Below are 27,607 nucleotides of genomic sequence, written 5' to 3' on the forward strand. Positions count from 1 at the left end.
AGGTTTTAACACCTGTCATTGTGCCATAACCAAGTGTTTCAGATGGACAAGCTACCTGGCAGCTCCAACATATCTTTTTCCAGTAGTTCTTTTTAAAAGCATATACCTGCTTTATATTTATATTTCCCCACACTCTGTTAACACTAGAAACAGAAACGTTTTTATAACATTTTTATAAAAGTACATGCTGTATGTTTTACATACATGTTTCTTTGCGAAAAAATTGTTTTTGCGTGATCTTTCCTGTTTAGAACATTATTACATTACATTACATTACAGGCATTTAGCAGACGCTCTTATCCAGAGCGACTTACACAACTTTTACTTAGCACTTTACATTGTATCCATTTATACAGCTGGATATATACTGAAGCAATGCAGGTTAAGTACCTTGCTCAAGGGTACAACGGCAGTGTCCTTACCCGGGATTCGAACCTGCGACCTTTCGGTTACAAGCGCAGTTCCTTACCCACTGTGCCACACTCCGTTATAAACCCAGGCTCCATGTAAAAGCAGTTAAAAAGCCCTCTCCCAGAACATGATTAGGTCATAAAAACATAAGGAAACTGTCTGATATGCAAGGTCATTATAAGAGTGCATAAGAGCTTTAGCACTGACACTGTTTGACATCAACCCTGGTGAATGCATGTCTATCCCACACAGTTAATTAATTGTGCTTTGTAAACACTCATTGTTGAACAATGCTCAAACGGTAATATTCTTAGGAATCGGAAAGGTCTGCTCTTTGAGCAGGACGTTCAGCTGCTTGGCAATGTCTTTGGCCCCTGGCCTGTTTGCTGGAGCTTCAGAGAGCATCTTGCGGATGAGCACATGCTGAAAAAAACAAACCGATATACATCATGCGCTCTGCACAGCCAATCCTTCTCTCCTTCTCACTACTAAAACAATACACCGAAACATACCGATGGCAAAACCAGGATCCACATTACCTCTACCAGAACTTCCTAAGATTTGTTAGAGCAAGATTCTGAATTCTAAAACAAATGGACAAGACGGATCATCTAAGCTTTCTGCTTACGTCTCCTGCATTCATTTAGGACACTGAAGAAACAGTGACAGAAAAGCCTCTAAAAACCCACAGCCTTTGGGGAAACCTGATTCACTATACTCCACATTATTGGGAGTGCTACCATCATCTGAGAATATTGCTGTGCTTATAATATATGTTTATATTGATGGGGAATGCACTCCATCACTGGAGAGATGGAGGAGAGGCAACGCACTCCATCACTGAAGAGATGGAGAGAGGCAACGCACTCCATAACTGCAGACCTGATGGACTGAAATGGCAAGAACAATGACTCTAAAGCGAATAAGGAGCGCGACATATTGATGAGGTTTCAGCGATGCTCACCTCGGTGGTGTACTCTTTACGGAACTCCTCCGGAAGCTCTCCACGCCTCAGACCAACCCAAAGCTGTATAATGACAATATGGTACAATTTATAAACAAAATGGCGTCCATTCAGTTCACTAAAAACCACTGGGGTGAAGTCTGAATGATCATCTACTCCCTCACCTTTGCCCGCTCCATTCCAGTTCCAATCCTCCAGAGGAGTTCGAAAAAGATCAGGCCAAGGGGAAAAATATCCACTTTTTCATCATATGACCTCTGGTCTTCCTGTCAAAGTAAATTTAATCCTATTACAAACAGCAGTTGGTATCAATCTAACAGAGAGCATAAATGACTATCCAAAGTAACCCCAGATTGATTCTTCATCTTTTGCGCCCATTCATACCTGTTTGAACAGGGTCTCTAACTACACGTTCGTCAGCCATCTCCTGATAGAATGGCCTTTAAATGACCCACTTTTTCATATTAAGACTCAGGACACGAGCGGGCATAGATAATGGATGGATGGACGGAGATTCAGGACACAGTCCTCCCAGTACATGCAGACAGTCTGCCCAACATTAGCCTTGAGTATAAATAAAATTAATATATATTTATAACCTGTTCGGGGCTCATGTAAGATGGCGTTCCTGTCCTCATGGTCCTTTCAATGGAAGCGCCATTTCTGTTCGTTATTGTTGTCACAAGTCCAAAGTCTCCAATCTTAACTTTACCATTTCTTCCAAACAGTATGTTGTCAGGCTACAGCAAAGGAAAACATACATTGTGTAATCTGTGCATGTAATCACTTTTCAAATAACATGCAACCAGCTAACGTATTTCATTTGTATTCCTCAATGTTCTGACATTTGACTGAGTTCAAACGCCTACCTTCAAGTCTCTGTGAAAGTGTCCCTGGGAATGAATATATTCCACTCCGTTCACTATTTGGTGAAATATGTCCAGTGCCTCCTTTTTGCTTCTGGTTACCTCGCTGTTCCTTTCAATAATCCAATTACTCAGTGTCCCTCCGCCACAGTACTCCATTTGAATGTAGAGGTATATCTTGGGGACACTGCTGGGAGAACACAGTGAAACCATGAGAAGACAGGCAGAAACAATATGCGATATGAGAAACAATATGCAGTAGAAGAAAGGTAGCTGCAAAACACACTTATTATCAAACAAATTAAAGAAGTTTAACCAGGGGCTAGTTTGTGAGGCGTATATAGAGAGTACGAGTAAACTTTACTTTGATTTGCTGGATGCGTTTGTTGACGCTGATTCGTTCCATTCATCTGTTGACCTGAAAAAAAAATGTTGACCATCACTAAAAACGTGTATTTATTTGCACAAAACAAACTTGAATTAATAAGAGTGAAGAATTAGCTCATAAGCATTTCTCATTACTCTCCGCTTTCACTGGACTGTAGGGGACTTGATTCTTCCCAAGCTGTGAAGTAACGCACAATGTTGGAATGATCAAACTTTGCCAAAGCTCGGACTTCACGTAACGCATGCCTAAGAGAGTAGGGACAAGCAATTTAAAAAATACTATCAGCATTTAGACACAAACTTTTTAGTGGGGGAAACAATCAATTTTGACAATTTTTTTGTATGGTAATGTACTTCAATTCAGAATATGCATTTCATATTTAAGTATATAGTATACATGTTGCTTTCTGTTTAAGTTTTTTAAAATCATTTAAAATCACTCACTTGTCAAATTCTACCACCTTAATCGCATAATCGATCTCATCATGCTTTTTAGTTGCAATATAAACGGACCCAAAGCCACCTCGACTGAGCATCCTTACTGAAATCCAGTCCTCCTGAAACCTAAAAATGCAAAAATTAAATACATTTAATTTAAAAAATAATAATAATTTTACATCCTGTATAACACACAGATTGTCTTCTAAGGTACATTATGCAGGTAACATCTCTCCTTCTGGAAATAATTACAGCCACCATGTCAGACTGTCCTGCCTGGATCCAGTGAACAGCTACTTTATTCTGCTGTTAGAGACATGCACATTATCCTTACAACCAGTGGCTAATGTTGTCACACATTAGTTTTGTTTTTTTGGACACACTCCTCCCAAACAGCTTTGGTCTCACATTTGAACTCAAGAACACAACTAAAAACAAATATATTAAGAGTGTTTGTTGTGTTTACCATATTACTTCCGGCACAAATGTTCAGTAAATAAAGTTATTCGGTAAGTTACTGAGTTCTGTAAAGGGTGTGGAAATACTAAAGGCTTGGTGCATGAACTGAACACTTTTGCAGGTATACAGGTGAAGCTAAAAGCCAGTCTGCTCCTACGAGGTACAGTGGTATCACATACCTTGAGACAGTCGAATGAGATGTGAGCGTGTCACTGCTTTCATTGAATGTTGACGCTATTGAGTCACCTGAGGCGTCACTGCTGACAAAAAAACACTTAAAATGATGAAACCTTGAAACGCACACATGCAAGCAGATTTTTTCACTCAGGCACTGCACGCACACAGAAGTTTGAATTACTGACCCAGCAGACGCCTCTAGAGACCAGAGTGGCGGGGTGTCCCTTGTTTTTTTAAGATAATCCTTATTCTTTAAGCTGTACAGGGCCTTGTTAACGTCTTTGACTGTCCTCAGCCCCACACCTTTGGCGATCTCCAAGGCCTTTAACTGGGCCCCAGCTCCCTTTCCCTTTAGGAAAGCATATATTTTCTCTTCCAAGTTCTCCATTGCTCTGGTATTCTCACACAGACTTTGGTATTATGTGCTTTGTCACTTTCTGCCACGCTTGTGTGAAAACTTGTGTGGATTTCCCTTGCCGTTAACCAGAGCCCTAGAAAAAGAGAGTTGTGTCAGCATTGTTCACTCCAATGAGCCAATGTTTAGAGCACTGGCAGATCGTAGAGTCTCAGTTCAAAACACTGTGGGAGCCAGTACCAGCAGCGCTGTAGAATAATGAATGATGCCCTTATCAAAAGTTAGAGTTCTGAGTTAAAGCATGTTAACTCATTGTTTTCCACTAAACTAAGTGATTTTGTTAATATTAACAGTCAGCATAACATTAGATAATGAACGTTAGATAATGGATATTATGTGTTGGAAGTAAGCAACATACAATAAAAATCAATATTGATTTTAAAGGCATACCATGCTGGATTTGTTTAGCCTGTGTTTACAATCAAAAAAAGTCTTCTCCTCCATCTTGAAACCCGCCCACTCACCCAGAGTACCCAACCTAGTCACAGATGTCCAAGTTCATTAGAAACTACAGGTAAATTTCTCCCATCTGTAACTCGGACTGGACATTAGGCTACATTCCCCAGTCGAGACCACAAACCAGACATGTACAAATAATTTTGGAAGTGGACATTTCACTTAAACGCTGGATGTCTGGCAACTCTAGCAGCATATCTAGGAGTAACATTACTTAAAGGTCCAACAGGAAACAAGCCAGCCCCGCGTCACTTTTCATCCCCTTGGCCTATTTCAGATGACCACCGAGGAAGAGCAATTCCAAGATTAGAGTAATTGTAGACTTAAGTAGCTTTTTCTGGGCTTGAGCCCCTGCCCCTCAAAATGTCTGTGCATGCCCCACCGTGTAATTACAGTGCATGACCAGATCTATGCAGTTAAGCTACGGCAGAAGACACAGAAATGCACATTAAATGTACAACCCCAATTCCAAAAAAGTTGGGAAAGTATGGAAAAAGCTAATAAAACAAAAAGGACTGATAATGTAAATTCTGTTCACCCTGTACTATATTTAAAACACTACAACAGAACATTAATTGATGTTTTACCTTGTGAATTTAATTGTTTTTTTTTTTGTTGTTTAATTATACACTCATTTAAAATCTGATGACTGCAACACGCTCCAAAAAAGTTGGGACAGTCAAGTGTTTGCCACTGTGTAACATCATCTTTTCTTTTAATAACACTTAAGTGTTTGGGCACTGAAGACACCAGTTGGTTAAGTTTAGCAAGCAGGATTTTCCCCCATTCTTCCATTATTTAGGTCTTCGGTTGCGCAATTGTACGGGGCCTTCGTTGCTGTATTTTGCGCTTCATAATGCGCCACACATTCTCAATCGGAGACAGGTCAGGACTGTAGGCAGGCCAATATAGCACCTGCACTCTCTGCTTACGCAGCCATGCACTTGTAATCCAGGCAGAATGTGGTTTGGCGTTGTCCTGCTGGAAAATGCAGGGACGTCCCTGGAGAAGACGGCGTCTGGATGGCAGCGTATCTTGCTCTAAAATATGTACATATCTTTCTGCATTAATGGTGCCTCACAGATGTGCAAGTTGCCCATGCCATGGGCACTGACTAGGGATTTCACCAACTAGTCGACTAGTCGACTACTAGATCCACTAGTCGGCACTGTGGGCAGAAGTCGACTAGTTGTGGACAACACTGCAAAATGGCGGCTACCGCAGCAGCAGCTTACATGCGGCAAGAGGTCCCAGAAATCAGTGTGGCTAAACCCCAGGCTCAGCATTCATCAGTAGTCTGGAAATACTTTACAAAAGATGACGCAAATTCTGCTGTTAACTGCAGGTTGTGTCTGGCTACCCTGAAGTACAACAAAAATATGTCTGCTATGCATAACCACCTCCAAATGAAACATCCGCTGCCAACAGCTAGCACCAACAAGATGCAACGTGCTGCACCGAGGCAGACTAGCATTAGTGAGTTTTCCAAACACTTGGTCACAGACAAGAGAAGAGAGCAGATAACAGCTTTACTTGTCAGCTTCATTGTCAAGGATATCCGACCAGTCTCTGCCGTTTCTGGAGATGGCTTCAAGGACATCATAAAGTTTTTCGAGCCGGGCTACACAATCCGATCACACGCTATGCTTTGGAACACCATCACCCACCAGTACGACACTATGAGAACGACGTTTGCCATGGATATGAAAGATAACAGTGTCTCATTAACCACTAAGCTATGGACATCTTGCACTATGGATCCATATATTACAATCACCACTCATTACATCGAGGACTGGGGCCTGGTTGTTTTTTGCACCATTCATGACAATGCAAGTAGCATGAATCTGGCAATGGAGATCTGTGAGCAGTTTCCTCACCACCTTGCACCGGACACACTCTGCAGCTAGCAGTAAAAGCTGGGCTGAACTTACCGGAGATTGCGAAAACCACCAATGCTGCCAGACATGTAGTCAGTCATTTCCGCCACTCTGCAGTAGCAACTTGTGGTTTGAAGACACGCCAGGAACAGCTGGCCATCAAAGAGAATAAACTCCGAAACGATTGTGCGACACGCTGGAATTCTACGTTCATCATGCTCGAATGACTGTATGAGCAGTGAATCCCAGTGCAGGCCGTGCTCACGGATGGGACCGTCATGAAAGCAAACCTCTGAAAATCCCTGACCATGAGAGCTTCCCAGTGGGAATTGATTGAGCAGCTGCTCCCAGTGCTGAGGCCTCTAGTGAAGGTGACAACAATCATGTGTGGACAGTTACACGTCAGCCCGGCCTGCTGAACCTGACTGACAGCACATGGCGAACCAGAGAGTCTGATCTGGTGACTATTCGCTCTTTCAAGGACACGGTGCAGAAACAGCTCATAACACGCTTCAAGCTGGAGTCTGATGGATTGGCAGAGTCCATCCCAAACGTGGCATGCATGTTAGACCCCCGGTTTAAGCATGTACAATTCCTCCCAGAGAAAACCAGAGATGAGGCCCAGATGTATCTGACTGAAGAAGGAGGAGGGGAGGAACAGTCTGGAGCTACAGGTAAGCAATCTAGCTACTTTTAACAATGGATATTTCGTCTTTGCTAATTGGACCGTGTTGCTCAAATAATTGTAGCTAGTTAAATAGTCAAAATATAATTCTGCCGATAATGTGTCTAATTTCCACTGTAAATGAACATGATGATGCCGAGACCTACGTCGTGGACAGCACTGATCACAACAGACCAGAACCGGAGATTAAGAAGCAAAAAAGCAAGGCTAGAGATTGACTCTGAAGAGTTGTTTTAACCTCATTATGAAAGTAAGAAGAAAAAGAGGGCCAGCAGCAGTGCAGATGAGGTACTGGATTACTTCCAGGCACCACATATCCCCACAATGGAAAAACCCACTGGAGTGGTGGGCAGGTAACGAGGACTGGTTCCCCCGTCTAGCCAAGCTTTCTAAACGCTACCTGGCTATCCCAGCCACCAGCACCCCAAGCGAAAGGATTTTTTCCTTGGCCAGGAACAGTCACCCGACAGCAGTCAAGCCTGCATCCAGCCCATGTTGATGCCCTTGTCTTTCTGAACGCAAACAGAGAATGTAGGGCAAGCATTTTACACGAGGAGGACACTGGCAGCAAGTAATGTTAGTATGTTGACAAACAATAATTTATTATTTACTTGTTTTACCACCACAGGCTGTCTCATTTTGGTGAGTCCAGTTTTCTTTTTCTTTATCACTAGCTATAAGGATGCGGATAAAGAAATTATGCAGATGTTAATTGTTTATTATTGATAAACTCATTTTTATTGTTCATAGTAATTAGCTTGCTAGCATTTACCAGTAGTGTTTCAGGATTTAAATCACTCATGCATGTTGGTATGTGCGATGTGGCCTATATAGGCCTAAGTGGCACTAGCCTATTGTGCAAATGACATGACGGTAGCCTGTAAATGTAAACGTGTGTTGTTGGAATTGCTACACGCCAATGGGTTATTTATTTCCTTTTTTTTTTGTTAGAATAACCAAATGGTTGTTTTCTTATTGTTTAGAATAGAATGTGATTGAATTAACCTTCTTAACCGTCTTCGTATGCCACTTCATCAATTGAAGTAACAAACCCTGCTCGGAGTCTCCCCTTATATCGACTGGGCTATGCAAATAAGGTTTACTTGCTGGAGTAGTCGCTGATTGGCCTAGCTCTAACTTTTTAGCCAACCACGGCCACTCCTGCCTCTAGCCAGCTCCAAACTGCGACACCAAGCGCCCAAATACCAGACGTATTTGAAGCTCATTTCCTGGTCTTGTTGTTCCTGGTTGCTCACTAGCGCCACTACGGTTGGCTCCAGTATAGGTGTTTTCATATACGGTTTCCATGTAAGTCTAGGGTACAAATGCGGCCAAAATACAAAGTCAATAATTTTTTCTCATGACAACAAATAGTCACAATATGTGTATCTTATTCGTCTTATGACTGTCCATGGGTCGATTTCATGATTTATTGTGTCATTTGGGCACTGTTATAATATTTGTTGTGGACCAATGAGGTACAGTTTGCGTCACTTCCTGATTACTGCAGAGGACTAAGCTACAGTAGGGGCTACAGTCTATGGTCACTGGGGTGGGAGGTGGCGCCTCTTGGCCTTGACATGGCGGCTCCGACCATGGTCCACCTGTGCGAAGTCAGAAAATGCAGGCATCCCATTTCGTAGTGATTACATTATGGCGTGTGCTATTTACAGCTGCACTAGACGACCATAAAAGAATCCTCCTCTGAAGTTTTTCGGAAGCCGAGTTTCCCTGTTCAAACTTTCAATCGCGCACGCTCTGTTGGAGCAAAGTGACCATTGCAAAGGTGTTTGAGGTTTTGACTGCTAACGTAGCAAATAATTCCTATTATTGCAGCCAGTCACCCGACCAGCCTTGCAGAAAGTAATCATGGCGTCAGATGACGAGGATACTAACAAGGAGAGAGAGAGAGCAACAGACCTACTAAAAAGAAGCGTGTCCATGCCCCCCAGAAGTCCCTCGCAAAATATCAGGAGCAATGGCCGTGCCTCCTCCCCTCAAAAGTTCCGCAACATGCATTTTTCACATTGTGCAATTATGATTTTGACATTAGCCACCAAGGAGCTTCAGGTAATAATTTAGCTAAACCTCTAGTTACAAAAGCTTGCATTCCTAGATAATTATTCAATTGAATACTTTTTTTTTCATTAGACCTATATGATGTGTGCCTATATAAGCTGATTCAATTATTTAATTATTAAATAAAAATGGAAATCATGAACAGAAACTTGGTTTTATTCTCTTTTTTTTTTTACATTACAACATACGTTTCTGTAAATACTTGAAAATGAAAACATACGTTACAATATACAAAGTTAATTATTTCCATTTTTAATAAGTAATTGAATGCAATTTACTTATGTGTGCTTATACAAACTGATAACCATATCATATAATGAAATATTAATCATGAAAAAATTGTTTTAAGCAGGTGTACTCAAACTTTTGACTTTCAAGTATATCATAATATAGCCCAGTGCAGTGCAAGTGATATTTTAGAATCAGGTCAAATTATACAATTTTGCCTGATCACTTCAACAGTCAAAACTAGAATTATTAAGAAAGGCTTGTGTGTGCGTGCAAAGCGAAGTGGTACGTGCGAAAGCATGTGAACTAAGCCTAACACTGACTATTTGGTGATGAAAAATATTTTCCTAAGGTTGGCAGGTCTGCGATGGCTACGAAAAGCAAATCTGGTGGTTGTCTTGTGTCCGGGTTGAGTTCCGCAGTAGTGTTTTCTTGAGTGTGAATTGATTCAGCGCCAGGTTTCTGATGGAGTCCCGTCTCGCTACAATATGTTAAATGTTGTCTGTCTCTGATATTATGTAGCATAACAGATTTGTTGTTGGTTAAATAAAGGCTAAACAAAGTAGCCTAAGTAAATAGAACATTATTTCAAGAATGGTAATTTTCGAGCAAGCACGAACACTTTAGTTATATTGCGTAGCCTACTACAGGCTACTAAGCACAAAAAGCTATAGCCTATGGATGCCGTTGCATAGCATATGACTGCTGTGTTTTATTTATTGTAGGCTACGTAGGCCTACATGTAGGCTACTTCAACACATATGTTTAATGGAAAGTGGAGCAACCAGTTCCAAACACCGTCAACAGAGTCAAACTGATTTCGTACAGCTCCAATTTTCATGCAATGCAATACATTATTGGTTTAGCAGATATACGTATTGAACGGATATGATGATATAATAACATTCCTTACCCTTTTGGACCAGTTTAAGATCGCGACTTTTCTGTTTGGTTCATTAAAGACCGATAGCCTGCAATGAATGCATGTAGGCTACTACTTTCAGGTGGAATATTAGTTTCTTTTTCCAGTAAACGGAAGTTACGGAACCGGTTCTGACTCAGTTGGTATCCACCCTTTGCGAAGGGCGGAATCTTATTTGCGAATTGCGAATTTGAATGTGAACTAAGCCTAACACTGACTATTTGGTGATGAAAAATATTTTCCTAAGGTTGGCAGGTCTGCGATGGCTACGAAAAGCAAATCTGGTGGTTGTCTTGTGTCCGGGTTGAGTTCCGCAGTAGTGTTTTCTTGAGTGTGAATTGATTCAGCGCCAGGTTTCTGATGGAGTCCCGTCTCGCTACAATATGTTAAATGTTGTCTGTCTCTGATATTGTGTAGCATAACAGATTTGTTGTTGGTTAAATAAAGGCTAAACAAAGTAGCCTAAGTAAATAGAACATTATTTCAAGAATGGTAATTTTCGAGCAAGCACGAACACTTTAGTTATATTGCGTAGCCTACTACAGGCTACTAAGCACAAAAAGCTATAGCCTATGGATGCCGTTGCATAGCATATGACTGCTGTGTTTTATTTATTGTAGGCTACGTAGGCCTACATGTAGGCTACTTCAACAAATATGTTTAATGTAAAGTGGAGCAACCAGTTCCAAACACCGTCAACAGAGTCAAACTGATTTCGTACAGCTCCAATTTTCATGCAATGCAATACATTATTGGTTTAGCAGATATACGTATTGAACGGATATGATGATATAATAACATTCCTTACCCTTTTGGACCAGTTTAAGATCGCGACTTTTCTGTTTGGTTCATTAAAGACCGATAGCCTGCAATGAATGCATGTAGGCTACTACTTTCAGGTGGAATATTAGTTTCTTTTTCCAGTAAACGGAAGTTACGGAACCGGTTCTGACTCAGTTGGTGTCCACCCTTTGCGAAGGGCGGAATCTTATTTGCGAATTGCGAATTTGAATGCACTCGAAAACGCAATTAATACATTTTAGGAATTTAGAAGTAACCTACTATGGGCACTAGCACGAACTATATTTTCGTAATTTTACAAACGCTTGAATGTAGCTACATGGTCACGTATGGTTTTGCAATTTCCGAAGGCTGTGTCCGAGTCCGACGTGTTGAATTTTGTTAATAAACTTTTCTTAATACAATATAAATACATAGTTTTATTGACTTATTTCATATGCTATTTTATCCTGAAGTTGTATGCAGATTTACGGGGTTTTTGGAAAGTGGAAAAGAATATGTAACTACATAACGGAGAAACTACTGCATAGTGACAGTATCCCGACATTTACTGTGAATAATGATGACATAAAAAAATTCAAGGCGATAAAGACAAATTTAAAACCCATTTAATTAAATTTTATGTAGCTTAAAATTAGCAGCAATGTTACAGGCAAACTGAGCATCAATTCACAATGTCATCTGGCAGATAACATTCAGTCAGACCTTAATGTGTCCTTGACATAACGAGACATGACAGAATAATCACAGAAAAAAAGAATATGACCCTTATGACCTCTAAAATAATTATTGGAAGCAATAATCCCATATGACCACTGTAAGAACACCCACCAGACACTAATAATGATTTCAATGTTATGTAGTATCCTACATTGAAATAGCAATTCATGAAATGTAAAATGAAACATGATTTTACATCACTTAATTAAAATTGGATATCAGTAAAACTGAGATCATGAGACAGACACATCCACACCCAACTGAATATATAAAGCACGCAGACTTGGTGAAGAGATTTCACCCAGCATTAGAATGGCTGATCTATTCATCCATTCATTTACTGCATTGCACTTCAAAAGGACTTTGCTTTTACCAAAATTAATATGTGTTGTTAAAATAAAATAAAAAGAACTAGAAGTGCATAATGTGTAAGAATTTAAAGGTGCAAGTGCTTATCAATTACTATTACAGGTACGACAGGTGCATAGTAGTTGATTTACAGCAGCACAGGAAGGGGGTCACATGATTTTATCATGACGTTACATGGATTCATTGTCCACCGACGTGTTTTTTTTTTCTGAATGGATGTCAAGGTACAGCATCTCAGCAGTGTTCTTTCAAACTGCAGTGGCAAAGCCGCTTGTATCCAAGGCTAACAGAGAGAGATGCATAACCTGGTGTAAGGAGCACAATGTTTAAAGGCACACGTCATGACAGGTGTTTTCGTTTTTCCCTCCTGTAACCTCAAACTGTTTTCAGTTCCTGAAGTGCATTCTGATCTTCTTTAATGCTAGTGCAGTATTTAGCCAGTTCTGAGGCAATCTCTCTGGCGTCTGGTCTGTCCTCTGGTCTTTCTGACAGCATTCGCTCAATCAGTTTATACTGAAAAACACACACAAATAAAAAAATTGTTGTGATATAATCAGGTATTTTGTCAGATCTGAACTAAATATGGTTTTAAATATTACTCAAAAAGTAATTAAAACTTACATCAGAAACTGTTACTCAAAAATAATTAAATATAATGTGTAAGCAACAAATTATTTGAATACACACATAGGCTACACATTTCAAGAAGAAACAGAACTAGCTATATAAAGATAAAGAGAATCAGATAAATGTGCATACATGGCCATTTCAGTAACTGCCATACTCGGAGTAAGATCAGAGTATTAGTGTGCATATAAACGCACCCATTGACTGGGAACCAATGATTTAATTAATCATTAATACATGTATTAATGACAGTAATCAATGTATGTATTCATTTATTCACTGACATATTAATAAACCATTTGTAATTTCAACATATGAATAATTAAATACTTTCAAAGAATGTTTTTGTGTTTAATATTTGAATATTACAAAATATTTGCTTTAGATGAGCGTACTTGTCTAGGATCGGGAAAAGAGTTGGTATTCACAAATAAAATTTCAAATACAATTATTTTCTCTTTTGCATTTCATGTACACAAGTAACTTTGACCCAAATTTTCATCCAAATATACTTCGTACAGCTGGCTAGATTAGCCTCAACCATACAATATTTTACATCTATATAATAAAACTATATCATACCGCTGTGTTGTGCTTCATGCAGAACTGTGTTGGAAACTTTCGCCTTCTCACATCTTCCCAAATCTGTGAATTTCATTGATTAGTAGTAGTAAGAATGCTAGCTAAACACTTATTTATGGTTGCTTTCTTTTTAAAGAACAATTTGCTTGGGGACTACTGGGTATTACATCCTGCTAAATGCAAGAAAATGAACCACTATTGGAGGTTTGGCATGTAAAGTGATTTTTGTTTCAAACAGTTACCCTGACTAAATAAGTTAGTTGTACATACAGTACCACACTGGTTTACCCACATTAGTCCACAGTAAATGTTTAGATAAGGAAGCTGTCTTCAGCTGTCATTCTTGATTTTCTGTAACAGGTTGACTTAAGTATAAGGATTGGACAATATAACAGAAACAGGACATGAAAAAGGACTTTAAATCACAATTACAAAGGCAGCTAAGTGGGTGAGCCATATTAAGTTGAATGCCAATTTGAGCTATGTGTCAGCTATATAAGACATCTGACAAGCAGCACTTTGATATGCAAGTTTCCAAAGTAATATAGGGTGACCAAAGAATGTCAAAGAGGCTAAATAGTCAGTGCTTGAATTGCAGGTGACAAAAAGTTATGACAATATATGCCACACATGAATAAACTGCACTGGAAAAGAGGAAGAGAGGTCGCGAAACGAAGCTCATTGATAAGGACAGACAGGATTTAACAGGATAGCTGTGAAGCACCCCAAAACTCTGTCCTCAAAAATTACCACTTAATTGAATCAACACTTCAGTGACCCAGTATCAATAAAAAGCACACATAATGATCTTCCCAAAGCTGGTCTTAATGGCAGGGCCACCGTTCAAAACTCCTGATTCAGAGATCTTTAGTGAAAGTCAAAGGAAGCCTTCAAACTGCTATGTCTGTTACCAACAGTTAAACATGGTGGTGCATCTGTAAATGTATGGGGAGTCCCAGGGTCCAATGATTCCTCTGCATGGTTGTATAACTGCCAAGAATTTCAAAACCATTTTACAAGACCAAGCGCACCCTAGAGTGCAAACATCCTTATCACGTCGCCATATTCCAAGATGATAACACTACCGTGCACACTACTGAACGCATTCAATGATGGTTTCACGAACACCAGGATGAAGCCAAACGCATCCATTCCTTCCCCCCAATGACATCATTGAGCTTTTATGGAAAGTTCTGGAGCACAGAGTGCAAAGTAGCTCTCCACCTGCTTCATCCCTCAAAGTACTGGAGGCTTTCCTTCTTGAAGAATGGTCCAATATCCCACTACACACAGCTCAGAACTTGTTTGACAGTGTTGCAAGTGTTGCAAAATGGACTGAAGATGTTATGAAGGCAAAGACCTTATTAGTTACTTGATGTTCATATATTGTTAGGACAGGTGTTTCCATTATATTGTCAAAAATTGCCCACAGGATAAAAGCCCTCTGTGTGCACCTAAATTATATTACCAACAGTGGAGACAATGGTCAATCCAGCTTTATGTATGTTTAAATTATGATAGGTGAACACGACAATAGGGCGATACATACTTTTGATCTTTCGATATATGTCGTCATTCTCCACAGAAGTTCAAAGTAAATCAATCCCAAAGCAAAAATATCCACTTCTTTGTCATATTTATGCTGGTTCATCTGTCAAGACATTAAGGCACATTAACACACACACACACACACACATACACATGTGTGATATATAAAATGAACAAAGCCGGCATTAAACATTAAATACCATTTCAGTTTTTTTTGTCGCCGACATGGTCGACCTTTTAAGGTTAACGGCAATGACACAAAAAGTACAACCGCACTCAGCTTCCATTAACATTGGTGCCTAAATCACGTCCTCCGCTGAGTTACCTGCTCAGGGCTCATATAGGACCGTGTCCCTTTTCCTTTGGTCCTCTCCAGCATGGCTTCATCGCTGTCACCCTCTGCCGAAGTCACAAGCCCAAAGTCTCCGATCTTCACTGTCTTGTCACTCACAAACAGTATGTTCAATGGCTGAGAAAGTAAAATATTCTACATGTACACACCTTCAGTTGCAATGCTCTAAAATACAAATAAAAGCATACACATATATCATACAAATCTAAACTTCTTTTAAAAGAATTATGAAAATAATTGATTGTTAGCATTTCAGGAATAGTTGAGTTTAATTACAGAACACAGAAGGGTATAGCAGTATAGTACATAAGGAAGCTTGTATCTTATCTGAAGTTACACTCTAATGACTTACAACCTTCTTGCCTCCAACCCAGCTCCCTCACCATTACATAGCATTTTGAGTGTGGCAGCCAGTATACCTTCAGGTCTCTGTGAATGAGCTTCTTTGAATGGATGTACTGCACCCCATCCACCACCTGCTGGAGAATGTGCAGGGCCTTTTCGTCCCTCATTTCCTGGCCGCTGTTGCCGTTTCGCTCTTTGATCCACGCCCACAGAGTGCCTCCCTCACACAGTTCCATTTGGATGTACACATACTTTGCTGTTGAACCGCTGTCAGAAGTGCTGTAATAACAAAATAATCCTTTAATGAAAAAAAACATTACATTTTCATCACATCTGGGATAAATGGAAAATGACGACTTCCATGGTTGGCACCATTTAGTGTCAAATTAGTGTACCACAGTTAATTCCTAAAATGAGAATCAAGTCTGAGTCAAAAGCCATTTTCACTATAATCTAAGTCCACAAGGCGTTAAGCTGCAAAATGTTGATTTAAGTAAACGCATATAATGCCTGAAGAATTGAATAGCTTTTTGCACAAACCTTTTCAATGAGTCTCCCTACACATCTATCATATGCCCACTGAAGTCTCCTGAGCCAAAATGCGCATAAAAAAGAAGCTCAAAGGGATATTCAAGTTAAGCATGCATATCCCAAGCGAGAATCGTGGTTATGCCCAGAAGGAAAACGTCCCTGTTCACCCAACCAGCTACCAGTAACACGAGCAGTTGATTGTGTATTAGTGTGACCTGCTGGAGCTGAGTGTGTATTAGTGTGACCTGCTGGAGCTGAGTGTGTATTTAGACCTGCTGGAGCTGAGTGTGTATTTAGACCTGCTGGAGTTGAGTGTGTATTAGTGTGACCTGCTGGAGCTGAGTGTGTATTAGTATGACTTGCTGGAGCTGAGTGTGTATTAGTGTGACCTGCTGGAGCTGAGTGTGTATTAGTGTGACCTGCTGGAGCTGAGTGTGTATTAGTGTGACCTGCTGGAGCTGAGTGTGTATTAGTGTGACCTGCTGGAGCTGAGTGTGTATTTAGACCTGCTGGAGCTGAGTGTGTATTAGTGTGACCTGCTGGAGCTGCTGAGTGTGTATTAGTGTGACCTGCTGGAGCTGAGTGTGTATTAGTATGACTTGCTGGAGCTGAGTGTGTATTAGTGTGATGTGCTGGAGCTGAGTGTGACCTGCTGGAGCTGAGGGTGTATTAGTGTGACCTGCTGGAGCTGAGGGTGTATTAGTGTGACCTGCTGGAGCTGAGGGTGTATTAGTGTGACCTGCTGGAGCAGTCAGAAGGGTCCTGCTGGTATCGCGTGTCTTCGATCCAGGCGTGGTAATACCGCACAATGTTGCGATGCTGAAGGTCTGACAGTGCGTTGACTTCTCGAAGGGCTTTCCTGAGAGATTCAGGCACATTCAGGGTGAATATTCTGTCGTTTTATGGAACAGACCTCACACTATGAACATCAGAAACAATGCACAACTACATTAGGCACTCCAACATTGACAAAATATTAAAGTGATGTTTCACTATGAAAAAAATAACTAAATCTTAAAATAGTTTATTCCTAAAATGTCAAATGCATTACAGCCCATTATATAGACTCTTGTTTTATGTCCACATTCACATTTAAATGGCTTTAATAATTTTTATAGTCTGAAGTACTAAAAACATTGAAAAGCATTCTGGGGGTTTGCTGAGATCAGACTGTTGGGAGTTGTTCAGCAGTGACCATGTGATCAGCAAGCCTTGGCAGAGCACTCTCCCTGCACAATTACTCCACTGGTTGACTGCGATGTGAACACAGGAACAAGTGTAACTGGGGAGTCATGCTGTTCCGATTTGACTGGGTATTCCAGACAGGGGTGAAAATTAGGGAATAACCAATTGCTCCAGTTTACTTACTTTGTACTCTTCACAATTTTCACTGCAACATTTTTGTCTTCAATTATTTTTCTTGCCTTGAAAACACGGCCAAATCCTCCTTTTCCAATTGACTGTATTTGGTCATACTCCCTTAAAAACCTGAGCAGAACAGAGAGTGTTAGATATACCTCTTTGGAAAGCATAGCGCATCAAATGCTGTGGCAGATATATTTACAATATCATTATCTTTAGGTGCATTGCTGTAATCAAAAGAATATACAGCTAACTGGAAGAATGTAAGTACATACCAGACCTGGGTCAAATACAGCTACTACATTATATTACATTACATTTGTTTAGCAGACGCTTTTATCCAAAGCAACGGACAAAAGTGCATATTATCGTCATTGGAACAAGTACAAAACACAGGTTCGATAAGGTACAATACTCATTTCGTATGGACTAATCAAATCATTTTCATTTAAAATATTTGTTTCGTGTATTTCAGTTATATAGAAATAAACTGAGGAAGACCAATTCCTTTTATTTGAGGTATTTGTAATGTGCATGCATGTACATGCATAATACATGTAAAAATGTACATACATAATAATATAATATTTACAATGTAAAATATTATTAGCCTGTATATCAAAATACACTATAATAAAAAAATACATCATAATTATTAGTCAAAATATTGATCTGAATGAGATAATCACAGTAATGATGAATAAAATCAAATTCTGCAAAGATCATGCAGATCAAATATTTGAACTTTGTACTGTAAATCAACTTTTGTGACACACCAAGCCCACACTTGTTTAGGTCCTGCTGAAAGGCTGAAGCTAAGCAAGCGTGGGCTTGGTTAATACTTGGATGGGAGGCCACCAGGGAAATATATAAATATAATATATATTTGTACAAGTATTTTCTCCATAAATAATCCTAATAAATGTATTTGAATGGCCATGAAATATTGGAAATGATTATTTGACCCAGGTCTGGTTTATACTATTCATTACATTTTAGTATAGACCTATTAATGTATAAATATTTTGTGATCAGTACAAACACACACACACTCATAGCATGGCAGAGCATACATGTAAAGTGAAAGTTCAAAAAAGGCTTGTCAGATACATTTTTGATATCTTACAATGAGTCTGTAGTGGTCTTTTCTGGTACTTTTTTCAAATTGTTGTTTTTCACACCACTTTCCTTTGATAGCGCATTGGAAAAACTAGGCGCCAATCTAAAATAAAAAAGAAAAGCTAATTAAAATAAGTTATTTGGGATCCATACTTGATAGCCAGTTTTCAGAACTTGAATCAAACATGTAAAGTTACAGGTAAAGTCATTGGGACGGTGACACAATACTTGTTGTTTTGGCTCTGTACTCCAGCACATTGGATTTGAAAAAAAACAGTCTGCACTGTAACCCCATACACTGTCAGCTTTAATTTATATTTACATCCATACTGGGTGATCAGAGTAGGAATCACAGCCCTTTTTCCCACGGCGTACAGGAACTGCTGCCGTGGGCTATGCATGGCAAATTGTGGTGACTCACTCACAGACGACCTTTCAAGGACGTTTTGTGGGACGCATGAGCAGGTGGTGCCAGATAAAATGTGTCTGCGGAAGGGAGTTGCGCCGTGCGTCTGGATGGTTCCGTGCTTGTTACACATAGTCCCCCCATTTTTGGCAAAAATATTGTGAAAAATATATTTTTTAAGTAATCTAAAACAGATTTGACATATTTAGTAATTGTTTGCAGATCCTTTGCATTCGATGACTGCTTGACCCATAGACACCACCAGATGCTGGGTATCTTCCTGGTGATGCTCTGCCAGGCCTGTACCACAGCCATCCTCCAGTTCCTGTTTGGGGTGTTTTACCTTTAATCTTGTCTTCAGTAAGTGCAACGCATGTTCAGTTGGATTCTGGATGGGTCATTGACTGAGCCAGTCAAGCATGTTACACTTTTTGGCCCTCAGGACTATGGCAGTATGTTTGAGGTCATTGTCCTGCGACAAAGTGAAGCCATACTTAAATTTTTTTTTTTTTTTTTGCAAACTCTAACCTGGCCATTGTGTTCTTGAGGCTTACCAGTTGTTTGTATCTTGTGTGAACCTTCTGGGTTTATGCTGGTGTAGCCGTCTCTTTATGGTAGTGTTTGACACATCTATGCCTACATTCTGGAAAGTGTTCTTGGTCTGTTTGGCAGTTGAAAACAGGTTTTTCTTCACAGCTAAAAGTATTCTTTGGTCACTACAGACTACAGTGGTCTTCAGTGGTCTACCAGGTCATTTGCTGTTGTTGAGTTCACCAGAATGTTTTTGCTTCCTAACAATGTATCAAACTGGTTTCTCAAAATGTCTCGATTTATTCTGATTTTTCAGCCTGATGATGGCCAGTTTTATTGGCTTTGACACTTTTTTGTTGAGAGACACAGCAACAGACTCCAAATGCTTAGAATCAGCTCTAGACCTTTCGCTAGCTTTCTTGGGCAAAGACACACAGCTGGCCAAGAGACAGCTGAGCAGCCTATTGCCCCATTACTTTTTCTCCCCTAAAATGGAGAGCTATGTATAAAAAGGGCTGTAATTCCTACACGGATCACCCGATGTGAATGTAAATACTCTCAAATCAAAGCTGACAGTCTGTACCATATTCATTGTTTTATTTCAAAGGCAGAAATAAATAAAAATAATGTTCTGGAGTACAGAGCCAAAACAACAAAATTTGTATCACCGTACAAATACATTTGTATTTAACCATATCTTCATAAAGACAAAATATAAGGTATTCATATGACCTAATTGGAAATATAAAAAGAATGAAAGAAAAGTTACTTACTTTCTCTTTGGTCTGACATCTGCTGAACTGCAGGCCTTAAAAAAAACATATCCATGGATTACAAAACACAACTGCTATAATCAGAACATTCTTCTGTGCAACGTAAAGCTTTTTCTGCAGACCCAATTGAGTACAAATAATTTGTGGCAAACAAATCCTGCTAAAACTTTCAGAAAATTGGTGCTACTGGACCAATGCTATCTTTGAACAGTACTTTGGTTTTACTTTTCTGTCTTACTTTTTTAATTAATCAGCAATGCTTAGATACTTCAGGTGACTGGCTAACTCCTGTGCACATTTAACAATAAATCACAAATGTTATCTGGACCAATACTCTACATTTGAATGATTAACTTTTTAGGTGCACAACTACATTTAAATTTAATGACAGTCAGGATGAGGGTGAACGAAGCCAGCGCTAATTGACGACACATCTGAAGTCTTGCATTGAACGGGAAGCTCACCATATTAGGCCTGTTAGCAGTGGAAGAGCTTTGGAAGACGATGCCTCCACTGCTGCTTTCGGCCTGGTTATTCATTTCAGTCTTAACCTCAGATTCACTGCAGGAGCAAAACAAGACAACACAAACTGAAATCTGTCGTCGTTCATCTATAATGGCATTCGCCATTACAGTCACTGTAAAATGTCCAGTCATTTTCCCACAAAATGGCGGCCAGGTCAGCCGAACGGCGGCGCTCCGCACCCTACCGTGCGCTAGAAGGAGGAGACGGTGTGCCGTCCTCTGAAACTGTCGACCCGCCCGACACCTGAAGATAACAAACGCACATACGGGAAAATGCTGAAAGACAAAGTGCCTCGCGCGGCGTGTAATGCAATAACCTGAAGGAGACTAATCCTTTTCTGTATGACTTTGTCAGCCTCTTATATCACATCAGAGTAATTCTGGGCCGCTCCTTCTTAACAAAAACTGCTTCAGCTGATCGCTGCTTGAGGGCATTTGTTTATGCACTGCTATCTTGGGACAGTGTCCGACCTGGGCATCAAACCTAGAACCCTTAAGTCACAAGCCCAGTCCTCGAACCATTACCCACCACTGCCGTCCTAATGATGCAGTCATTTACTCCAGCATTTACCATGTTGACAGGTGCCTGTAGAGCTCGGTAAGTAGCTTTAGGGTTCTCAGCACTTTCTCAGAGGAAGATACAATTTGATCTTTGGGTGATTTTGCCAGTACCCCCCACCTCCTGAGTAGACTGTGAACTGTCCTACATGTTCTCTATACGCAAATGACCTTTCTCACTATGGAATGGTGGGTTTCATATTATCTGTAAGTGGCTTTATAACCCTTCCCAAACTGATGAGCAGCAACAATTGCTTTTCACAACTATCTTTTGTCCTTGGCATGCTGTTCTAACACAAACTTGAATAATCCAGACCAAACTGTCAGAGTTCCTGCTGTCATAAGCAGGTGGTAGCACTTCCTGTTGTTAACTAATTGTGTGCACTAGATTAGCAGAATCTGGTTCTAATTACCTTCTTAACTAACATGTAAGCAGTGGAGCTTCTGCATGTTGGCTTATTTTTGGATGAATAAATAATGACAAAGTAAAATTTGAGCATGTTAAGAGTCGCACAAGGTTAAATTCATCTACTGTTTGGACTTAGTGAGGATATGAAATTAGAGTTAGATATGTCCTCATAACTATATAAAACCACAGACCTGAAAGAGGGAGCGCTTTCTTTTTCACATCGCCATGAATGTAATACATGATGATGAAGATGATGATGATGATGTTTTAAGCCCACAGTACCTGGCTGTCCCAGTCAGACTGCTCCTGAAGAGCTTCCCAAGCCAGCTGAGAAGCCAATTGCTTTGCTTCCTTGGCACTCTTCCCCTGGCTTTCAGGGTATTCCTTTTTATCAATCACTACTTTATACACAAATCTGTGAGAATATGAAACAAGACATTAATTATTATTATTTATTTATTTTAGAAAAGTACAACATTTTTGCTTTTAGTTGGAGATCCCTTAGAAAGAAATCACGTGTTCAAAAACTGTGTCAAAAAAACATGTGAACACCCAAAATATGTACATGTGAACTGGATATTTTCACGTTATTGGCTTTTTTTACAATGAAAATTCAATATTTTCATGAGAATGACTTTTTCAAATGTGAGCTACCATTTTCACATGTGAAAACAAAACATGTGACTTATGGAACATAGGTTTTCCACTCTAATCTTATAAGTGGAATTATTTTTATAGTCCACTCTTTTTATAGTGGACTATAAAAATAATTCCACATGTTTTGTTTTCACATGTGAAAACGGTAGCTCACATTTTAAAAAGTCATTCTCATGAAAATATTGAATTTTCATTGCAAAAAAGTCAATTACATGTGAAAATATCCAGTTCACATATAAATATTTTAATTCATGGGAAAATGTTAAATTCATGTGAAATTGTGTCTTTAATTTGTGAAAAGGCAAATTTCACATGTGATTTGTTTCATAAGGGATAATATGCAAAATGTAAAATTTGATTGCATTTTTTATCCATAAATTTTGCTCACATGTTTACATATGTAAAAATATAATACAGAGAAGAATATCACAACCTTTTTAATTATATGAAAGTTGTTCAGATTGAACACATGATGTGGCGCCACGTGTTCAAATATCTAGACCTGATCCTGACCAAAACTCTGATTACAATACATTTGCATTTTCAGCTAGTTGTTTTGAGTCAAAAATGTTTCATTTTGTTTTTAAATACTCACACAGGATTGTGAGGGGGACCTTTTTTTTCAACCAATTTGTAGTCACATACACGTTTGGTCTTCTGGCAGTACGTATTCAGAATTCCTATGTAGTTTGTTTCATGCTTCATTGACGGGGTTTCAGCTGCATAGGACCTATTCAAACTGCCACGGGTTTCAATGGACAGGGAGGGAGAAAACACATCAGGGAAACTCAAGAGAAACAAAAATCAAGACATGAAACTGAAGGATTCCATACTTTAAGGCAGTGCTAAAACACATTTATGCTGTTCTAGTCTGTTACTCACCTTAAAGAACTAAAACGCAGTTTGAGGAAATCAACAATGCATGCACATCCATTGCAAATGGTGTATTAAAAATACTTCTTTAAAAATGCCCCCTAAAATGACCCAATTCCCTATAAAGTAATAATGCAGTATAATAGTAAAATCAGATGTGAATTTAACATTTTCACATGTGAATTAAAATATTCACATGTGAAAAGAAAATAGGTCACATTGTGTCATTTGCATCTTCATATTTTCACATCACTGACTTTTTCAAATGCAAACTACAATTTTCACATGTAGAAACAAAAGATGTGACTTGAAATAGCATGTTACCTTTTTGCGCTCTTATTTTACAAGTGGGTTTACTTTTAAAATTCATATGTGGTTTTTGAACACATGCATTTTCTGTAAGGGACAATAGTAGGCCTACACAGTGTACAATAGTACACTGATGTGTAATAGTACAATAGTACTCAATAATGACTGGTCTCTGCTCACTCTTTTTGAGAGAATAATAATCTCAATGTTAAAAAATACAGTGGAGTATAGATTGACCTACCAGAGAGCAGACAAACCCTGACTCAATGCTTCATCTTGTCCAGTGGCTTGTCCTGTGGTATCTCCCGGTTGGCTTTCGTCTACCCCCTTAAGGAACCAGAGTAACAATTAAGAAACAACCAAAGGGAACCTTAACCTAGTCATCCATTTTAAAAACAGAACGTGTTACTCACCAAATATAACACTTACTACTACAAAACACTGGCAGGCCGGCTGTATTAAGCCTTTACTGATTGACTTTATAGAGCAATTCCAGAATGGAGGCTGGGTACTGAACAGGCTATTTGGTTTGATGTGTCAGTTTATTTTCATACTGTTGACCTCACCCATGCCATGCCTGTAATACACAGGCTCTCACCTCTTTGTTTAATTCTCTCATTAGCTCCTCATACACAGCTTTTGCTGCCAGCTCCTTGGCCTCTCTCTTTGTGCTCCCAAAGGCTTCTGGGAATTCCCTGCTGTCAACGACATACCTGCAGCGTCTAACAGGACAAAGAGATTTGAGCCCAATTGCTATGGCAACATCAAATTTGCATTCTACATAAAAGTGAAAATTTGTGACAGGTTTAAAGCTTCAAACTATAGTACATCGGTCACCACTTTCTTTAGCACAGTTAACAGTAAAACAACAAAAAAGGGTCAGAGGTCATAACCTGAACTTGACAGAAAGGTGTGGCCCATTTTCCTCTCCAAGCTGTATCCAGTCACAGCACACCATTTTTTTCCCATTTGGAATACACCCTCTAAGCCACTGCAGATACAGCACCATGCTAAAGTACTGAAACCTACTGCAGCTGACGGTGGCAGATTACTATGTGACCAGCGCTGCTATGAAGTATAACAGGGGTAGGTCAACTACCGACTGCCAACTGGCTATGTCATCACAGCCCGGCCCCGCCCCCTCCCCATTTTGTTTAAGGCTGAATACTTACTGTGCAGTGTTGAGCGGGCCTAGTTGTGTTGATTCAATAGGCCTGCAAGTCCACTTCATTTTAAGGGTGTACTCGTTGAGCCAGCACACGTAGTTTGGCTGTGTGATAGGCCCAAGGCTCGGGCGTGGAGAGGGACATTCAGCTGCCCTGGTCATCTGCACAACACCAATTGGGAATGCCATGATATTTACCAATCAACACGCTAACTTTTCACCAATAAATTCCACAACAGCAATAACGCCTTAATTGATAGAATATGTTAAAGATATTTAGGAGAATGACAGCTCTTTTGAATTCTAGCAAACCGAGCCACAAAACAAAAGAATGTTTGATTCTTATTTCTGTTGCTGTATAAGTATACTTATGGAGTACTGTTTGGTAAACAGGATGATGCACAGCACAGATTGAATTCCATGGGTCTTCTTACAGAGACATCCTGCTGGTCAGATTCACCATGGATGGCTTGTAGAGCATTTTTTGCAGCATTTTGTTTAGCCTCTTTCTTGTTGCCCCCAACTCCAGCAGGATAGACCTTGTCATCCAGCACAACTCTGATTGTGAATCTAGAAACAAGGATAAAAGAAAGAAGTGCTCTAAACCATGACACCATTCATTTATGGCACAGATCTATTACACTACGTTATATTTGTTTGGCAGGCGCTTTTATCGAAAGCGACATGCAATAAGTGCATACCGAAAGCCATCTCTCTGTTAAAAAGCAGTGCCATCACATAAACACATTAAGAAAGACTCAGCATTCTAACTTACTTTCGACAATGGTCTGGTCCATCTGTACAGACGTCCTCGTATCTCAGAGACAAGCGGGATTTCTGCGCAAGTTCATTCAGTCTGGGAACATAATTTTGCACATCCATAGCCTAAACAACCTGTAAAAGAAACACATACATACATACATCATACATACATACATACATATAATCATGCTCACCAAGGCCATTAGCCATAATACGTACGTATGTATAATCATGTCCACCAAGACAATTAGCCATAATACAGTAATGTACACCTAAGGTGGAAAATCCAGGTTCAGAAAGTTCTCACCAGCATTTTGTCCAAAGAACCTGAATTTTCTTCAGTCAGGATGTAGAACTAATTAGAAAAATAAGCTGGCTGAGTCTGTGGGTGGAAGAAACCCATGGCAGGACTTTTACTCTCTGACCCCCGGAGACACTGAGAGTTTGAAATGAATTAATTAGACCCTAACTTGTGGAAGGATGCGTGAAAGTTTCTTGCTGCCATACTGTGGAGAACCAAAAATGCCAAACTGATATACATTAAAAAAAATGTCAAAATAAATTAATGAACCCAGAAATAAATTAATAGATAAAATCCAATTTTTTTATTTCCAGATTTACTTAAATACAGGAATAAATAAATGCAGAAATACCCATTTATGTCCGCATTTTTGATACTCCATACCGTACATCCTGAGCGCGAGCAGCTGGCACAAATGCACTTCACTCACACACAAAAAAACATTTTTATATGACAGTGATTCATTTTTCCGTGAGAGACAGAGACCAACATACAGAAGTAGCTAAAGAAACGCCAAAACATACAAAAGTGTCTACGGTAGTGCTTAACATGCATGCACACTGTCCCGGGGGCACGTAGTATTGATCATGCATTGAATGTAATTAGCTACGCAACGAATTTTAAAAGTTCAGTCAAAATGCATGCTATTCCATGAAAGCCAAAACTTTTACAGTAACGCTATTTCCAACTAAAATGCTACGACCACTAGGCTACAGATGATCAGGCCATCTCAAAGACTAGTGCACCCCTAATAAAAACATTTGAACATCATACACGTGCCATGAAGAAATTAAACAATATTTTCATTATAATGCTTCACTTACCGAGATAAATGCAAAGAATAGCCACCATTTACAGGCGGACAACGACCGCAATACACCCAGATAGTTTCGCTTTGCTGAGCAGGTTTAGTTTCTATTTCCCAACATAAACGTCATCACGAACGATGGCGACTGCGCCGTGTTAGCCTATTGAAACCTGGAAACAATCCGTGTGGCAGATCATCCGAGGGAAATTCAAAAAGTCAAAAAATATAGGACTCCAGCCAGTGTCCCACTGCCTGCCAGAATCCAGACATTGAGCCAAGCCCCAACAGTCGGAAGAATAATTATTCCTCTCTTCCTAAACTGAGTCAGAAAACTCCATAATCTTATCTTTCTGTGCTATTGGAGAGGGGAAAGCAATGGCACCCCACCTAAACCTGGCGCCTGCAGCACGTTCATCCTTCCCCGCCAAAAAAACAATTTGTTATTATTATTGTTATTAATAATAATAATAATAATAATAATAATAATAATAATATATTTTACCAGCCACACTATCTTTAACTTGCTAAAATGGCTGCTAGAATAGGAAACCTTACTATTCACAATCACAGTTTGTACCAGTATTTGGCTGGTGGCAGGTGTTAATTTCACACCCTGATATGAAGTTGAAGTGAAGACTGTCAGCTTTAAAGGTATTCACATCCATATCCAGTGATCCATGTGGGAATTACAGCCCTGAAGAATCCCCATTTTAGGTGACCTAAAGTACACCATGAAGTACATTGGACAAATAAGCAAGTGAAATGGAGTTCAGATGGATTCATGTCAGGTGATATACTTGACCAGTCA

At 39.6% G+C, this 27,607-nt stretch overlaps 1 protein-coding gene and 1 long non-coding RNA gene across 6 annotated transcripts; both read right to left on the reverse strand.

The window, feature by feature from the left end:
• Window positions 1-175: 175 nt before the first annotated feature.
• On the reverse strand, window positions 176-27,169 carry eif2ak2 (eukaryotic translation initiation factor 2-alpha kinase 2). Of its 4 annotated transcripts, none has more exons than XM_035401026.1 (20): window positions 26,816-27,169; window positions 25,704-25,822; window positions 25,363-25,498; window positions 24,936-25,090; window positions 24,362-24,485; window positions 24,005-24,090; window positions 23,177-23,323; window positions 22,207-22,339; window positions 21,143-21,201; window positions 20,898-20,994; window positions 20,434-20,468; window positions 18,731-18,826; window positions 17,611-17,730; window positions 16,982-17,101; window positions 15,786-15,990; window positions 1,975-2,115; window positions 1,540-1,641; window positions 1,376-1,438; window positions 499-834; window positions 176-255 (listed from the first exon to the last, which is right to left on the reverse strand). In XM_035401026.1, exons 2-19 carry the CDS (start codon window positions 25,808-25,810, stop codon window positions 706-708), a joined length of 2,055 nt encoding a protein of 684 aa, XP_035256917.1. In that variant the 5' UTR covers window positions 25,811-25,822; window positions 26,816-27,169; the 3' UTR covers window positions 176-255; window positions 499-705. The 4 variants fall into 4 exon arrangements, with proteins under 4 accessions (XP_035256917.1, XP_035256915.1, XP_035256914.1 ...); XM_035401024.1 differs by lacking the exons at window positions 176-255; window positions 499-834; window positions 1,376-1,438; window positions 1,540-1,641; window positions 1,975-2,115 and adding exons at window positions 11,760-12,770; window positions 13,467-13,529; window positions 15,016-15,117; window positions 15,340-15,483; window positions 25,998-26,072 and having other exon boundaries at window positions 26,816-27,162; XM_035401023.1 differs by lacking the exons at window positions 176-255; window positions 499-834; window positions 1,376-1,438; window positions 1,540-1,641; window positions 1,975-2,115 and adding exons at window positions 11,760-12,770; window positions 13,467-13,529; window positions 15,016-15,117; window positions 15,340-15,483 and having other exon boundaries at window positions 26,816-27,161.
• LOC118218401 lies at window positions 16,521-16,884 on the reverse strand. Of its 2 annotated transcripts, none has more exons than XR_004763407.1 (2): window positions 16,842-16,884; window positions 16,521-16,721 (listed from the first exon to the last, which is right to left on the reverse strand). It is a non-coding gene; the product is annotated as an uncharacterized LOC118218401 (long non-coding RNA). The 2 variants fall into 2 exon arrangements; XR_004763408.1 differs by having other exon boundaries at window positions 16,812-16,846.
• Window positions 27,170-27,607: the final 438 nt, after the last annotated feature.

This window comes from Anguilla anguilla, chromosome 18, assembly GCF_013347855.1.
Source record: "Anguilla anguilla isolate fAngAng1 chromosome 18, fAngAng1.pri, whole genome shotgun sequence".
Classification (NCBI taxonomy): domain Eukaryota; kingdom Metazoa; phylum Chordata; class Actinopteri; order Anguilliformes; family Anguillidae; genus Anguilla; species Anguilla anguilla.

What these genes read in the sequence shown, in the direction of transcription:
- eif2ak2 (XM_035401024.1), bottom strand. Translation starts at nt 25,810, where the DNA reads ATGGATGTGCAAAATTATGTTCCCAGACTGAATGAACTTGCGCAGAAA. An exon ending in CTGCTAACAGGCCTAATATG is followed by an intron (nt 20,469 to 20,897) that starts GTGAGCTTCCCG and finishes GTTTTTTTTAAG; the next exon opens with GCCTGCAGTTCAGCAGATGT. An exon ending in GATGTCAGACCAAAGAGAAA is followed by an intron (nt 18,827 to 20,433) that starts GTAAGTAACTTT and finishes TTTTTATTTTAG; the next exon opens with ATTGGCGCCTAGTTTTTCCA.